Source organism: Bos grunniens, chromosome 7 (genome assembly GCF_055505025.1).
Source record: "Bos grunniens cultivar Pamir isolate PY7600 chromosome 7, Bosgru_T2T1.0, whole genome shotgun sequence".
NCBI classification, from domain to species: domain Eukaryota; kingdom Metazoa; phylum Chordata; class Mammalia; order Artiodactyla; family Bovidae; genus Bos; species Bos grunniens.
Genome location: NC_141171.1, coordinates 20,808,779 through 20,824,870, shown reverse-complemented (window position 1 = coordinate 20,824,870; position 16,092 = coordinate 20,808,779). Strand labels below are relative to the sequence as shown.

Sequence of the window (16,092 nt, the reverse complement as noted above, 5' to 3'; positions counted from 1 at the left end):
TGGGATTTTTTAGTATGGCATGCAATCTCTTAGTTGCAGCATGTGGGATCTAGTTCCCTGACCAGGGATCAGACTCCGGCCCTCTGCATCGGGCGTGCGGAGTCTTAACCAATGGACCACCAGAGAGCGCCCAGGAATTTCTCTTTTGTTTTTTTAAGAATTTCAGATCTATAAAACTAACACAACATTTAGTAAATTAAATGTTTAGTAAGGAACTAAAGAGCCTCTTGATGAAAGTGAAAGAGGAGAGTGAAAAAGCTGGCTTAAAACTCAACATTCAGAAAACTAAGATCATGGCATCCGGTCCCATCACTTCATGGCACATAGATGGGGAAACAATGGAAACAGTGACCGATTTTATTTTCTTGGGCTCCCAAATCACTGCAGATGGTGACTGCAGCCATGAAATTAAAAGACACTTGCTCCTTGGAAGAAAAACTTTGGCCAACCTAGACAGTATATTAAAAAACAGAGACATTATTTTGCCAACAAAGGTCCATCTAGTCAAAGCTATGGTTTTCCCAGTAGTCATGTATGGATGTGAGAGTTGTATCATGAAGAAAGCTGAGTGCTGAAGAATTGATGCTTTTGAACTGTGGTGTTGGAGAAGACTCTTGAGAGTCCCCTGGACCTCAAGGAGATCAAACCAGTCAATCCTAAAGGCAATCAATCCTGACTATTCATTGGAAGGATTGATGCTGAAGCTGAAGCTCCAATACTTTGGCCACCTGATGCAAAGAACTGACTCATTGGAAAAGACCCTGATGCTGGGATAGATTGAAGGCTGGAGGAGAAGGGGACAACAGAGGATGAGATGGTTGGATGGCATAACCAACTCAATGGACATGGGTTTGAGTAAGCTCTGGGAGTTGGTGATGGACAGGGAAGCCTGGTGTGCTGCAGTCCATGGGGTCGCAAAGAGTCGGACACAACTGAGCAACTGAACTGAACACAACACTGTAAATCAATTATGTGCCTAGTCATTTAGTCATGTCCAACTCTTTGCAACCCCATGGACTGTAGCCCACGAGGCTCCTGTGTGTGTAGGATTTGCCAAGTAAGAATACTGGAGTGTGTTGCCATTTCCTTCTCCAGAGGATCTTCCCCACCCAGGGATCGAACTCATGCCTTCTGAATTGGCAGGCAGGTTCCTAAGCACTAGCGCCACCTGGCAAGCCCGAGTACTGGAGATTTTCTATACTCCAATACAAAATCAAAATGAAAGAGAATCTCAGACCTGCACTAACCAGTGGAACTTTCTGAGATGGTGGGAATGTTATAGATCTGCAGAGCAGCCAGTCGTCCCCAGCCAGGTGCGGCTACTGAGCGGTTGACATCGATTCAGCCCCTGGCCCCAGAGGAACCGAGTTTGAAATTTTATTTCATTTTAATTCATTTAAATAACCACAGGTAGCCAGTGGATATTGTGGGAGACAAGACAGCCCCGGATAATAAACTGGTGTGTCCGGCTGACCCTCTACAACCATGGAGAGGAGTGGAGCACGCAGAGGGAGGCAATTAGCAGGCTGGACCATAAATAAAATACACTTCAATTATGGGCCAGTGAAGGGATGGTGGGCAAAAACCTGTATTTGAGGCTTATACATGGTAGCTCTCACTTTGTCCTCCACAAAAAAGCCACAGAACCCGATTTGTGTGTTTACCTCATAACCTCTGGGGGCTACGCGTCCTAGGATCCGAATCCTCAGTCACCCGTTTCCCTTCCACATCCACCCCATCTCCACGACAAAGCTCGGACTTTGGTGGGGAAGATTTCTCTGGTTTGTGTGAATCCCAAACCTGCCTACCCCCACCCCGCTTCACCACCACTCCCCTGGTCCCTCCTTCCCCACCCTAGTGCCTGTGGCCAGGTGCAGACACATAGGAGAATCAGCATTGTGTGAGTTTTGAACACAGCAGGGTTTAGGGCTACGGAGATTACAAGATTAGCTTCAATATAAACCAGATTTGGAGAAAAATAAGAACTGTGTCCGGGGGATGGATGCCTTCCTGAACTGGTGACCTCTGAGCTAGAGTTGAAGGTGAAGTATCCAAGCGGGGGAACAGCCCAGGAGGGAACAGCCAGGGCGAAGGTTCTGGGGAGGGTACAAACTTGACCTCTCACTCCCACACTCTGCACTGGCCACTTCCCATCTCAAGCAGGCCATTTCACACCAAAAACAGGACTCCTGAACTTCTCCACACACACCCCACCCTTATCTCTGAGGTCACCCCCAAGCTTAGAGTAGAACTAGGCTTCCCCTCTTGGCCTTGAACCTGGAAAAGTGTACCAGTTCCAAGGCCTTCGCAGTTCCTGCCTTTGGTTCTCAGATTTCTCAGAGCCTCAATCCCCGGGCTTGGAGGGTTGCTGGGAAAATTCGCTGATAAAATGCACAGCCCCAGGCTTGCCTCCTAGGAGGCTGGATAAAAGGGAGTCTTTGAATTTTCCCCAAGAAAGGGGACCGAAGCTTCTTTTGCACTGCACGTTATTTAATACTGAGGAGAAGGTGCTTAGTCCATATCTAAGGATCGGAGTGAGAGTGCTTCCATTCCCCGCCCCACCCTCAGCCAGGAGCCGCTCCAGGGCAGGACGAAAAATTGACGAGGCTTCTCAGAAAACAAGAATACACACCTCCCAGTCTCTCCTCAAGCTGCACCTTGTGACCCCAAACCCCTTGCCTTAACTAAATATCCTCATCTCTGCCGGAACCCCAAGTTGCTTACAACTCTGCATGCTGCCCTTCCCCGCCTCGGGACCGCAAGGGTTAAGCGCAGGCGCTGGGCCCGCTGATTGACAGCCCGTCCCGCGGCTGGGGAGAGCCGACCAATAAGAGATAGGAGTCGCGGCACACGTGGGTAGGCGCCCTTACGATTGGTCAGCGCCGCCGGCGGCCGCCTGCGGAGCCCGATCCCACGTGCAGCTGCTGCTAGTTCATTGACCGGCTTCGTGGTGCAAGGGGCGGCGGGGCGGGGCGGGGCCGGGGTGGGCAGGGGCGGGGGCGGGGCGGGGCCCGATGGGTCAATTGGCCTCCGGGGAAGGGGGTGCTTCCTGTCCGCCTGAACTTGGCTGACCCTGGCGGCTTCCTTCTGGGCCACCATCCTAAAAGAGGTGGGTAGGCCTTTGGATCTCTTGGCAGACCCCAGGGTCCCTGGGCTGGGGAAAAGGTTGGAAGGGTGCTGAGGGGCAGAAGTAAAGGAGTTCAGTGCCGCAGAACTGATTAGGTCTCTTTCTTTCTGAGAAATTTCTCATTCACCTAGCCAACTCTTATTCATCCTTCAAAACCCCTTTCCAAATCATGTTCTCCGGTGCTTTAGGAAATTGTTTCAAAACTAAATTGGAGCTTTGATATCTTTCTCTGGGGTTCCTCAAGCCCTGACTGCTCCTAGAAGGAAGTGTATATGTTTGGCACCATACCCTGCGCCCCACCTCATAGAGTGAAGCCCCAGGGGCTCCCCACCAGGAATCAGCACAGCTGGAAGCCCCAGAGAGAGGTGAATGAAGAACATCGGATGTAGAGAATGCAGTGGGGTGCTGGCAGTTAGGGAGGGGATTGGAGGCCCAGGACTCAGTTCTAGAGGGAAGATCAAGGTGGGCCAAGGGTGGGGTGGGGCTAGTTGTGTCTCTGTTCCTGATCAGCCTTCTGCGCTCAAGATCTGTCATCTCCTTGTTAATTTTAGAGTCCTGGCTAAAGTCCTTGTTACTGAAGCCTGAAGAGTGACCTCTTGGGGTCATCTCAGCCCCCACGGGCACCCTCAAAACATGGTAAGGCATAACCCCTGAGGGGAGGGGCGAGGAGCCAGCAGCTCAGCTCAAGTCTCTCTCTCCTGCTTCTAAGGGAGAGACATGGGCTGGCTAGTCAGGCCTTTAAGCTGGGGATACTAAGTCATCATACTTTAAGGCACTTTCGTTTTAAAATTAAACATTTTATCACCCAGGTGATAAACACCTGGCTACATCATCTATTCAGTTAATATTTTACAAGTCCCTTCCCCTTTCCTCCCCTCAACCCCATTACTTCCTAGAGAAAACCACTTCTAACAGTTTAGGCCAGGGGCCGGCAAGCTTCTATAACAGGCCAGAAAGTAAATATTTTCAACTTTAGGCCAAGAATCAAGATGGAAGATACTGTGTGGGCACTTAAGTAATAACAGAGAGAGAGCAAATGACTTTCAGGTCTCAGGAGGTCCCACCATGCCCTCTTTGGGGCTGATGACCTGACAGCAAGTATGCTGGCAGTCTGTGGGTTTTATTCATCCCCCACTTTGACTTCTCCAGGCGCATCCTGAGGCCAACCTTCCAGCCCGGAACTATCAGGAAGCCCTGGATCGGCTCAAGCAGCATTTCCCCAGGTGAGGACAATCCCCGGGGGCTAGAGGCACCGCTGTGGCCGGAAGTCCCATAGAGGGAAAGAACCCCAGCTTTGTCTCCATGGCCCAAAATGCAGGACCAGTGTGGGCAGCAATCATGTGGGAGGGTGAAGCAGAAGAAAAGGAAAACCAGTAATACCAATCCTGGCTTTCATTTCAGTTTTTGACTGTGTGTGGTTCAGTGTGAATTTGCTCACATTCAATTATATTTTATAAAATACTGCATTAAAATCATGTTCGTCTTGATGCTACCTTCAGTGTGGCATGTGGAAGGGACTAGCTCCCTTAATGGAACTGCCCTGCTGGGGGACTGAGGGCAGGGCACATTCTGGGGAAGGGTCTTGAGGCCTCCACTTCCAGCAGGTCTGTCTTCCCCGGCAGGTTCCCCACTCACTTGGCGACGCAGGTGGACCTCGCTTACGGCTTGGTGAGCCCCGCCCCCACCTGTCAGCCCGTCTGGAGCCACCTGGAAAGGCTGTTGTGTTTAGTCTCATAATCCGGGTTAGGGGACACTGCCTCTACTTTGCTTGCTTTAGGCAATGCAAAGAATCCACTGAGCCCCAGCTTCATGTGTTTTTCTTCTTTTAAATGGAATTCAGTCATAGACACTTTTATTTTTATTTTTTTGGCTATGCTGGGTCTTTGTTGCTGCTCTCAGGCTTTCTTTAGTTGTGGCGATTGGGGGCTGCGCTCTAGTTAGGGTTGAGAGCTTCTCATTGCAGAGCACAGGACTCAGTAGTTGTGGGTTTCATGCTCTAGAGCACAGGCTCAGAGCTGTGGCACCTGGGCTCAGATGCTCTGAGGCATGTGGGATCTTCCCTGGCCAGGAACTGAACCCATGTCTCCTGCACTGGCAGGTGGATTCCTTACCACTGAACCACCAGGGAAGCCCATGTGAGTTTTTCTTAATAAAAACCTTGCTGTGAAAACAGGCAATTCCATATTTAAATTAAGGAGATGTCTCTTCAGGCCACAGTTGGTCAGTTAGGAGTATATAGCATATGACTAGAGTCCCTGCCCTTCAGCAGTTTGTATTGCAGTGTGTGCTGTCTTCTGGAACTTTCCACGATGTTAGGAATGTTCTCTATCAACAGGGTCCGGTATGGCACCCACCAGCCCCACGTGGCTACTGTGCTCCTGTAAGGAGCTGAATTTTTATTGATTTAAAGAGCCTTATTTGACTGGTGGCACCCTCATTGGACAAAGCAGCTCTAGGGGGAGGAGGGAGACAAATATGTAACTAGAGAAGCAAGATGTCACAAAAATGTAAGTGCTTAAAAGAAAATAGAAGGTGAAGGGGTGAAAATGAGTCAGGGTTTTGAACTCAGGTAGTCAGGAAGGGCTTTTTGGAGGAAGTGACATGCTCAGCGAAACATCAAAGATAAGGAGTTTCTGTCACCCTAGAGAGAACAGGGAAGGTTGTTTCAGTCAGCAAGCATAGCATACGCAGAGGCCCTGGGGAAAGACTGTGCTTGGTGTTGGAGGAACAGTGAGGAGGCCCGTGTGGCTGGAGCAGTGAGTGAGGGGGAAAGAGGGAGGCGGAGACGGCAGGGAGGGGACAGGGCAGGTCACAGCCCCCTTTGGCCTCCTCTTCATATCTAGAATGACAGTCGTTGCTCAGTCACTCAGTCGTGTCTGACTCTTTGTGACACCATGGACTGCAGCATGCCAGGCTTCCCTGTCCTCCACTATCTCTGGAACCTGCTCAAACTCATGTCCACTAAGTGGTGATGCCATCCATCTCATCCTCTGTTGCCCACTTCTCCTGCCCTCAATCTTTCCTGGTGCCAGAATCTTTTCCAATGAGTTGGCTCTTCGCATGAGGTGGCCAAAGTATTGTAGCTTCAGTTTCGGCATCAGTCCTTCCAATGAATATTCAGGGTTGATTTCCTTTGGTATTGATTGGTTTGATCTCCTTGCAGTACAAGGGACTCTCAAGAGTCTTCTTCAGAACCACAGTTTGAAAGCATAACAGCCAGGGGTCTCCCTAATTACCTCCCACTCTGAGTATGGTTGGCCGTATCCCACTTGATGAGAGCAGAGACCAGAGACGTATCACAACTTGTCCCGGGTCACACAGCTGGGGAGAGGGCCGCACAACACTAAGTCTTGCGCTCTTGCTCATGTCCGTCGACTGCCTCATGTGACTGCTGGTGTCTTTGCAGGTCCTGAAAATCCAGCAGGGGATCCAGGAGCATCTCAAGCAGGTGAATGAGTGACGGGAGCTTGGGTGTCGAGGGAGGGCTGCCCTCCTTGCATGGCAGGAGAAAGGGGGAGAGAGGAGGGCAGGGAGGGACAGGGCAGGTGGTGGAGGGACAGGGCAGGTGGTGCAGGCCCCAGCAGGCTGCAGGGGAAGACTTGGGCTTCCCCCTGCCCCCTGGGAGGTGGGAGGGCTGCAGATAGAGGGGGTGAGGCCTGAAGTGGAACCCCAGGATATGAGGTAGCCCCACATCTCAGGAGTGCATCTCTGATCCTGTGCCTCTCTTTTTGAGCCTGCTCCCAATCCCCATGGGGCTGGAGAAGGCCAGGGGCCTGTCAGCACTTCACAGGTCAGTTACTTCTGCTAGGAAGGGGCCGTTATGTGCCAGGCACAGCCGAATGCAGTCTCCATGTATCTGAGGTTCTCAACGGCCTGGCTCACACTGGCAGGGGAGAGCAGGCCTGCACCAGGCCTCCCCTCCTCCCACATGGGGCGCCTTGCCCAAGCTGAAGCACAGCTTCCACCCCGCCTGTCCTCCCGCCACCTGGCTCCTTTCTCCTGGGCACTGGCAGGACTTTTCCGCCTGTGCCACATGTGACTGGCGGAGGGCCAGGGCCATGTCTGCGACTTAGCAGAGCCTGGGGTGAGAAGCTCAGGGAACAGGGAAAGACAGATCCAGAGTAGAGCGGGGTGGAGGAGGAGGGGCCAGGAAGCAAGCAGAACACGGTTATTCATTCAACAGATATTTATCCATCACCTCCTTGCCAAGTACGGTTGTAGGCGCCAGGGAAATAGCAAAAGAGAACACAGACAAACCGCTGCCCTCGGGGTGAGAGGAACTTGGTAAACAGAAGTGTCAGATGGTGAGGACTGGGCATGGTGGGAGGTGGAATTAAGCAGCCCCAAGGGGATGTGGAGGGAGGGGGGTACCAAGGTGGCAGTAGGTTACAATTCAGGGTGGTCAGGGACGACTCTGGCATTTGAGCAAATTCTTGAAGGAGATCAGAGGAGGCAGGAGGATAGGTATCTGAATGAGGAGTAGCCCTGGCAGAGGCACAGCCTGTGCAAAGGCCCTGCGGCAGGACTGTGCCTGGCCCTCGCGTGTTGGGGGAACAACCAGGAGGGCCCTGTGGCTGGAGCAGAGTGAGCCGGGGGGGTGGGGGGGGGAAGAGGAAGGAGAGGAGGGAGGGAGGGGATGGGGCAGGTCGTGCAGGGCCTTGTGGGCTGCAGGAGGACTTGGGTTTTTGCTCTGGGGAAGGTGGGAGCCCTAGAGGGCTGTGGGCAGAGGAGGGGGCGGGCCCTGACTCAGATGCTCACCAGCACCCTCTGGTGCCTGCTGCGGGGAGGAGGCACAGGAGTTGGGGTCCAGTTAGGACTATCCAGGTGTGGGAGGCTGATCACTGGGAAGGTTTGGTGGTGAGTAACAGGCAGAGTGGGGATGTGTTTGGAGGAGGAAATTCATAGCAGGTGCTGAGCATCGAAGGGTCTGAGGAGGATCCCAGAGGGTCTCCACCAAGCACCTCTCCCCCCACAGAGAGCCCCAGGTAATGCTTACTCCTGGTTCTGCACAGACCACCACCCCCTCTCCTGTTTTCAGTCCCTCCTCTACCAGCTTCCCCCGATGTGCATTTAAAATCCCGAGCAGCAGCAGCAGGGCCCGTGCTCCCCAGCCCGCCTGCACACAGCTCTCCCCAGGGAGGGCCAGCTCGCAGGCAGGAGGGAGCAGCACTTTTCATGCTGAGTGCATTAAAGTGCCAGTAAATTGCGCATTAACGAGCCAGGGCGAATTGGGGAAGGCTCCCCTGGGCCTTGTGCTGCTGGGAGGCCCAGCTGGGGAATCCATCTCTGGCTGCCCTAGGAAGCAGCCGCCTGGAGCTACGAGGGCTCGGGGAGGGGGTCCTCACCCCAGCCTCTCCCTCCCCGATCCTGTCCGCCCCAGTGACAGGCAGGAAATGAGACTAGGCTGAGAGTGGGGACAGGTAAACACAGCCCAGCCACCGCATATCCTGACTTTGGGAAATTGACTTTGAGGCTCTGAGCCTCGTTTTCTCATCTGCAGAATGGGAACCTCAGTGGTGCCCATTCAACAGAACTAAGAGCCATGGTCAGCACCCACGCCACATTCCTTAGCAGTTATTTCTTTCTGTGAATCAGAACATTTCCCCAGGATTTCGGAATTCACCCTGGGCCAAACAGTATCTTGGTATCCACCACGGAGAAGAGGCATGTGCATTGGTAAAGCCCATGGGCACTGCCTCCAAAGCCACAGGCCAAAGACCAAACCCGTGTCCTCCTCTGCAGTAGACATGGGACATGTGTGGCTATTTACATTTTAGTTGGCAATCAAGTGGCACCGTCCACATGTCAAGGACTCAACCTTAGCAGGCAGGTCTAGAACATTGTTAATATCACTATATTTAGTCTTCCTGGACTAAATATAGCTGCATATACGCACATTCTCACAGAGCCTTTTATCAGCCCGAGAAGGTGGGTCTCCACAGCGAATTCCTGGCAGTACTGTAGGGGTGCTTCCTGTCTTGGATGGTTTGTGTCCTCGGCTGGAGGCCAGGAACATTGTAGGAGCTGCTGCCCTTGGTTCTTTTTATTTATTTGACTGTACCAAGTCTTAGTTGAGGCATGTGGGATCTAGTTCCCCTGACCAGGGATCAAACCCAGACCCCTTGCACTGAGAACTTGGAGTCTTAGCCACTGGTCCACCAGGAAGATCCCTGTCCTTGGTTCTTGAGCCTTTGGATGTGGCCGGTGGGCCTCAGGGTTGCATTTTATTTTATTTTTTTGACCACGTCCTACTGCATGTGCACTCTTTGTTCCCTGACTAGGGATAGAACCTGTAACCGCTGGGCCACCAGGGAAGTGCCCGCATTCCTAATTATACTGAACTTTATATTTAAATAGCCACCTGCAGCCTGTCTGTGCAAAGGAAGGAGAGGTTAAAATGGAGAGGTTAAAATCGATTCTAGTACTTGGGCCAGAAAAGCTTTGCGGAGAAAAGCAGTAGAATGCACCATAGGAGGGAGCCTGTCCTAAAGGAACAGATGGGCAACCTTCTGGGAGGGAGAAAGAAAATTTAGGGAGCCTTCCGTGACCACAGAAACTATTGACTTAAACCTGGAATCGGTAGCAGTCACATTGCTTGACTTTTTTTTTTTTTTAGTATTTATTTGGCTGTACTGAGGTCTTACTTGTGGCATGTGGGATCTAGTTCCCTGACCAGGGATTGAACCCAGGCCCCCTGCATTGGGAGCACAGAGTCAGCCACTGGACCATCAGAGAAGCTTTAAAGAAAGAAAGTTAAGTCACTCAGTCATACCCGACTTTTTATGACCCCATGGACTGTAGCCCACCAGGCTCTTCCGTCCATTGGATTCTCCAGGCAAGAATACTGGAGTGGGTTGCCATTTCCTTCTCCAGGGCGTCTTCCCAACCCAGGGATCGAACCCAGGTCTCCTGCATTGCAGGCAGACGCTTTAACCTCTGAGCCACCAGGGAAGCCCCAGAGAAGCCTTGGCTCCACTTTAAATGTAAAATAAGTGACCAGTCAGGTTCCCTGGCTGCCCTGTTGCCAGCCCTGCTCCTGAAGAGGAAACCATTGATTTCTTAGGATCTTTGCAACATTTCAGCAAATTCAAATGTCAGTCCCCACACGGGGGGACCTGGGTAACAGGGCTTTGCTTCTTGAAGCCATTTTAAGTGGCAGTGGCATTTGGGCCCAAGAAAATGTGAGTTTGATGACTTGACCATCTTAGAGTGGTGACTGGTTGTTAGGGCTCGATTTTTGTCACCTGCGGTCATGGCTGCCTTCTGGGTACCAAGAGCTTGCTTTTTGCTGGGTGACCACAAATCCACCCAAAAACGTTCAAGGGAGGTGGTGTACCCCATATTGTCCACGAGGAAACTGGCTTGTTGAAACGGGTTTGTCCTTAAGGGTTTTTTTTCTTTTTAAATTATTTGTTTGACTGCACTGGGTCCTAGTTGCAGCACACGGGATTTTCAGTCTTGGTTGCAGCATTTGTTGTTGGTGTTCAGTCGCTCAGTCGTGTCTGACTCTTTGCGACCCCATGGACTGCAGCACACCAGGCTTCCCTGTCCTTCACTGTCTCCTGGAGTTTGTTCAAACTCACATCCATTGAGATGGTGATGCCATCCAACCATCTCATCCTCTGTCGTTCCCTTCTCTTCCTGCCTTCAATCTTTCCCAGCATCAGGGTCTTTTCCAATGAGTCGGTTCTTCACATCAGGTGGCCAAACTATTGGAGCTTCATCTTTAGCATCAGTCCTTCCAATTAATATTCAGGTTGATTTCCTTTAAAGGGTTGACTGGTTGCAGCATGCTGGATCTTGAACTGCAGCATTTGAACTTAGTTGGAGCACGTGGGATCTAGTTCCCTGACCAGGGATCGAACCCAGGCCCCTTGCATTGGGAGTGTGGACTCTTAGCCACTGGACCACCAGGGAGGTCCCCCAGGGCTGTCCTTTAATGAAGCTTTAATGGGATGACCTTCTCCCCTCCAGGCAGAAAACTTCCTACAGATGATGGAGACCTGCAGCCAATCCCTAGGCTTCCAGCTCGGAGAGGTAGGTTCCTGGGTCCTCCAGGAGGGTGGGGATGGGCTTGGGGCAAAGGGTGCATCCTTGTGTCCCTCACCCACGACCCTGCGCTTCCAGAACCAGGGGAGCCAGCCCTCCCTCAGTGAGCAACCCAGCCAGGACCCCCAGCACCCAGGGGCCACGCCCCCACAGACCTCCAGTCTCCAGGATCTAGACTTCGAAGACGTCCTGGTCATGAGGTCATCTGACTGGTTCCAGCGATCCCCCAGAGTGAACAGTGACACAGTCCGCCAGCGAGACACGCAGCCGTGCTGGGACTTGGAGCCCCAGTTTTCACAGGATATTCTGACGGAGCAGCTCTGGGAGATTTTTGCTGGGACCCAGGACCAGGGAGAGCACCCAAGACACAGGAGTAAGCCTCCCTGGGGGTGAGGGGACAGGGGGGCTCAGGCCACATGGAGAGGCAGCATCTGTTGAACTTGCTTGCCCTGCCTTCTCTCCCTTATCCCTTCCTGTCATCCTAGTGACAGACCAGGTGCCAGGCCATGTAAGTAACTGGAATCCTCAGTACCCAGAGGAGAGGGCTTTGTCTTGACTGGGCTCCCTGGTAGGGACCTCTGGGTGCGTGTGGGATTGGCCTGCCCACCCCCTTACCCCTTGGAGACCCTCAGAGAATACCTGCAGCTCGGCCTCAATGGAAGGATGGGACTTCTGGCAGCTAGAGCATCTTGTCTACACTGCCTGGACCCTCCCACCGTGTTCCGCTTCTCAGACTAACCCCGGCACATCTTTGGTCTGAACTGATTTCCCCAATTCCCATGGGCAGGAGAGCCAGGAGCCAGGACCACGATACTTGGGAGTGAAAATGCTTCCCAAGGACACTCTGGGTAATCCAGGGGGAGAAGGGCAGTCCGCCCTGGGAGGGAGGGGGCATGCTTGCCACTGATTCAGTCTTGTCTCTGCCCAGTTTTCCTCCCACCCACGCCCTCTCCCAGCTCCTCTGAGGGCTCCCGAGAGGGAAGCCCAAGCCTGGGTGCTGTAGGACAGGAGATGCTCTCCCACATGGCCCAGGTAAGACCTTGCACTCCACACAAAAGCTAGGGGGGAGGTGGTCAAGACAGGAGGAGGATGTGGCTCAGGTGTGACCTCATCCACCCACAGGAGCTTGCCAGGAAGACCTATCAATTTCTGAAGCCCATGTAAGTATGTCCCAACCTGTGGTCTGAGGCTAGCGAAGCCCAGATGTAGGGATGAGAAGACTTTCTGGAGGAAGGGGCAAAATGCTTAGGATCTTGAAGGATGAATAGGAGTTTGGGATAGGACAAAGCATTCAGGGCAGAGGGGAGCAGTGTTCCATTACAGGAGACAGAGAATACCTGGAGGAATGTGTGTAGGACCTTGGGGGATGTAGAGTGTGCTGGAGGAATGAGGCTTGAGAGAATCCATAAACCTGAAGAGGAAGGAAGCCCTTTTGGGGTTTGCTGGGTGCCCTACTCCAGGCAGAGAAGCTCTCAGGCAGGCTGCTGATTCTGAGGCCTTCTCTCTCAAGATGCTGGGACCTCGAGGACTTTGAAAACACATGGAATAGGCCTGATGCCTTGCTTTGGCAGTCCAGGAAGCTGGCGGTTCCACACAGAGTGGAGAAGATGCGGAGACTAGAACATGGGGAGCCCGTGCTGGCCACGGCTATCAGCAGCTTCACCCGGCACGCCTTCACCTGCAGCAGGGGTGGCGTCAAGGTGTGGAGCCTGGTGGGCCAGGTGATGAAGGCCAGGTTTCCAGAGAGCTTCTTGAGAGTAGAGGTGAGGGCTCTGGGGCGGGGCTTGTGGGAACTGGGAGTGCCCTGCCCCCTGCAGGGGAGGAAGCTCACCTCAGACTCTGCCCACCCCAGACACCAGGGGCCTACCTGCGCACCTGCCTGCTGTTCTCAAACAGCACAACCCTGCTCACGGGCGGCCACAACCTGGCTGGTGTGAGCCTGTGGGACCTGACGGCGCCTTCCCTGCGCGTGAGAGCCGAACTGCCCTGCGCGGGCCTTACCTGCCAGGCCCTGGCTGCCAGCCCCGAGGACAGCCTGGCTTTTGCTGGCTTCACCAATGGCAGCGTCAGGATCTGGGACCTGCGGGACTGGAGTGTGGTCAGGTATGGCCCAGGGGAGAGCCTCTTCCTGTCTCGGCCCCTGAGCAGGAACCCAGCAGTTTCAAGGCCAAAGCCCCTCTCCTTTGGGAACTCTTACGTTGGAGAGTTGAAGACCTGGGTTCATGTCATGGCTGGGCTATTTGTTTGAAGCCCTATTGTGGGACTTCTTGTCTGCCTTCGTTTCCCCATCTGTCACCCCGATGTGATTGGGCAACATAATTCCCAGTTGGGGAGCTGTGCCAGGCCCTGTGGGGTGCTGAGCAGCATCCCAGCCCTCACCCACTCAATGCTAGGAGCACAGATATCCCCAGGCATGGTCCCCTGGGGCTTAGACTCACCCCTGGGGAGTGTGATTGGGTGTCCCCGGGGGTGCAGAGCTTAAAGTCTGAGCTCTGACCTCCCACCCTATGCCTCTCCTGGGCCAGGGACCTGCCTGGACATCCGAACGGTGCCAAGAGCATTGCTGTTAAAGACCAGCACGTCTGGACGGGGGGTCTGGATGCCTGCCTGCGGTGCTGGGATCTGAGGGCCACTGGGGAGCCCCAAGAATACCAGTTTGAATCTCAGGTGTGCAGCTGGGATGGGTCCTGCTTGGTCAGTAGCAGCTGGGCCTGGGACTGAAGGAGGTTGATGCTGGGGGAAGGGCAGGGGGAGTGGTACCTCAAGTCTCCGTGATGCTGTGAAGAGAGGGTTGCTTAGCTACATCCCCCTCCATTGCCCAGATAACATTGGATGCTTTTGTACTCTGTATCAAGGGATCATATTCTGAGTCTCTGTGATAATCTGGTAAGGTAGAGAGGACCACACTCATATTGTAGATGACCCAACCTAGGCCGGAAATGTGAAGTTGCTTGTTGGTGCCTCCCAGCCAGGAAGCGGGCAGGTGGTCAGGCCCCCAGGGTGGGTTCCTGGGCTCCTGCCACCTCTTGACCTGGCTAGGACCTGACCAATGTTTTCCTTGCTGTCTTCTCCCCAGATAATGAGCCTGTCCCCCAGCCCCCATGAGGACTGGGTGCTGGTGGGCACGGCCAATGGCCAGCAGTGGCTGCAGCCCAGCCTCGGGGGCCAGAAGCGCATGGTGGGGTGTAAGGACGGCACCATCCTTGAACTCAAGTTCTCCCCTGTGGGTGAGTGGCCAGGAAGGACCGGGGAGTCCCCCGTGGGCCCCAGTGGTCCTCAGCCTCCCACAGGGCGCTGCCTCACTCAGACCCACTCCACCCAGCCCTTTCTTCTCTTTTTTTAATATTTATGTATTTGACTGCACTGGGTCTTAGTTGCGGCATAAAAGATCTTTAGCTGCAGCATGTGGGATCTAGTTCCCTGACCAGGGATCAAACCTGGGGCCCCTGCATTGGGAGCATGGAGTGTTACCCCCTGGACCACCAGGAAAGTCTCCTTCTCAGCCCTTTCTGACCCCTCCTGACCAACCCCCCTGACCATGCCCTTCATCAGCAGGAACTCCCCTGAGAGATGCTATCTGCAGGGGCTCACTCTGGGAGGTGTGAGGGGTCCAGTCCTCAGCTGCCAGCTTTCTCTGTGACTGGGCCCCCCTCTGCCTCTTCCCAGGCCAGTGGTGGGTGAGTGTGGGGACAGACAACCTGGTCAGCATCTTCAGCATGCCCGCGGGGACCCTGGCGCTCCAGGTACAAGGGTAGGGCAGGAGGGTGGCGCATGCGTGTCCTGGGTGCTGAGGGGCCAGGTCTGGGGGTCCAAATGCAGAGGCCCCCCACCAAAAGGGACCACGTTTGAATGGACGGGCAGATGTTAAGAACAAGAATGGGCGAGTCCCTCGCTCTGCCCCCCAACCCTCCCAGGTGCCCGAGAGATCCTCTGTCATGTGCTGTGACGTGTCCTCCAGCAACCACCTGATCGTCACAGGGTGCAGGGACCACGCCTCAGTGTACCAGCTCACATACTGAGGGCTCGCCGGGGTGGGCGGGCTTGCACGATGAGCGATCTTTGTCATGTGTAATAAAGCAATTGGAAAAAGCACTGGTCCAGTGCTGTGTCCTGTCCCCTGGCACCTCATGGAGGTTTGAAGGGACTTTGTCCAGCCCAGGTCTCTACATTTGAGTCCACCTCTCCTGAGAGTCAGGTCAGAGCCACTGACCCTTGCCGTCAAGAGAACTGGACATGGAGCCCCCTGCCTTATTTTTTTCCCTGAGTGTGTGGAGGAAATGGCAACCCCCTCCAGTATTTTTGCCTGGAGGATTCCATGGACAGAGGAGCCTGGCAGGCTACAGTACATGGGATTGCAAAAAGACTGAAGCGGCTTAGCACGTGTAGCATGAGGGATCTTAGTTCCCCAACCAGGCATGGAACCCATGCCCCCTGCAGTGGAAAAGTGGAGTCTTAACCTGTGGACTGCCAGGGAAGTCTCTGGAGCCCTTCTTCCTGCTCCACTGAGCTCTTGTGATCTCATGGAGAGATGCTCCCAGCCCTGCCTGCACAGCCCGGGAGTGGCTCCTCAGTCCTTCCCAAGATACCCGTGTCCATATAGACCAGGGCTTCTACTCCCCAGGGGTGAGTCTAAGCCCAGGGGACCATGTCTGGGGACATCTGTGCTCCTGGCATTGAGTGGGTAGGGGCTGGGATGCTGCTCAGCACCCCACAGGGCCTGGCACAGCTCCCCAACCGGGAATTATGCAGCCCCAATGTCAGCTGTGCCGAGGAGGAGAGACTGGTTTACTGGGGGTGGCTCTTGCTGGCCAGCACTTTTCCACCCACTAAGTAAGGTTCTGAAATCACCATTTGCTCACCCTGTCCCTCCAGAATGAGCAATGTCCCCAGTTCCCCAACCCAAAACAAAAAGGCAG

General features: G+C 53.9%; 1 protein-coding gene across 8 annotated transcripts; it reads left to right on the top strand.

Annotated features, from left to right (window-relative positions):
* The first annotated feature begins 2,969 nt into the window (after nt 1-2,969).
* Nucleotides 2,970-15,268, top strand: TLE6 (TLE family member 6, subcortical maternal complex member). Of its 8 annotated transcripts, none has more exons than XM_086410240.1 (18): nt 2,970-3,109; nt 3,679-3,763; nt 4,277-4,350; nt 4,750-4,795; nt 6,534-6,575; nt 7,311-7,397; nt 11,102-11,164; nt 11,255-11,549; nt 11,662-11,684; nt 11,964-12,024; nt 12,105-12,208; nt 12,299-12,336; nt 12,687-12,939; nt 13,029-13,279; nt 13,702-13,843; nt 14,253-14,403; nt 14,843-14,919; nt 15,091-15,268. In XM_086410240.1, exons 2-18 carry the CDS (start codon nt 3,761-3,763, stop codon nt 15,193-15,195), a joined length of 1,815 nt encoding a protein of 604 aa, XP_086266366.1. In that variant the 5' UTR covers nt 2,970-3,109; nt 3,679-3,760; the 3' UTR covers nt 15,196-15,268. The 8 variants fall into 8 exon arrangements, with proteins under 8 accessions (XP_086266366.1, XP_086266374.1, XP_086266368.1 ...); XM_086410241.1 differs by lacking the exon at nt 2,970-3,109 and adding an exon at nt 3,353-3,492; XM_086410248.1 differs by lacking the exon at nt 4,750-4,795.
* The last annotated feature ends 824 nt before the right edge of the window (nt 15,269-16,092 follow it).

Excerpts from the sequence above, each read along its gene's own strand:
- TLE6 (XM_086410240.1), top strand. Across the intron at positions 11,685-11,963 it reads CAGACCAGGTGCCAGGCCAT|GAGAGCCAGGAGCCAGGACC; the intron begins GTAAGTAACTGG and ends TCCCATGGGCAG. Across the intron at positions 12,337-12,686 it reads TATCAATTTCTGAAGCCCAT|ATGCTGGGACCTCGAGGACT; the intron begins GTAAGTATGTCC and ends TTCTCTCTCAAG.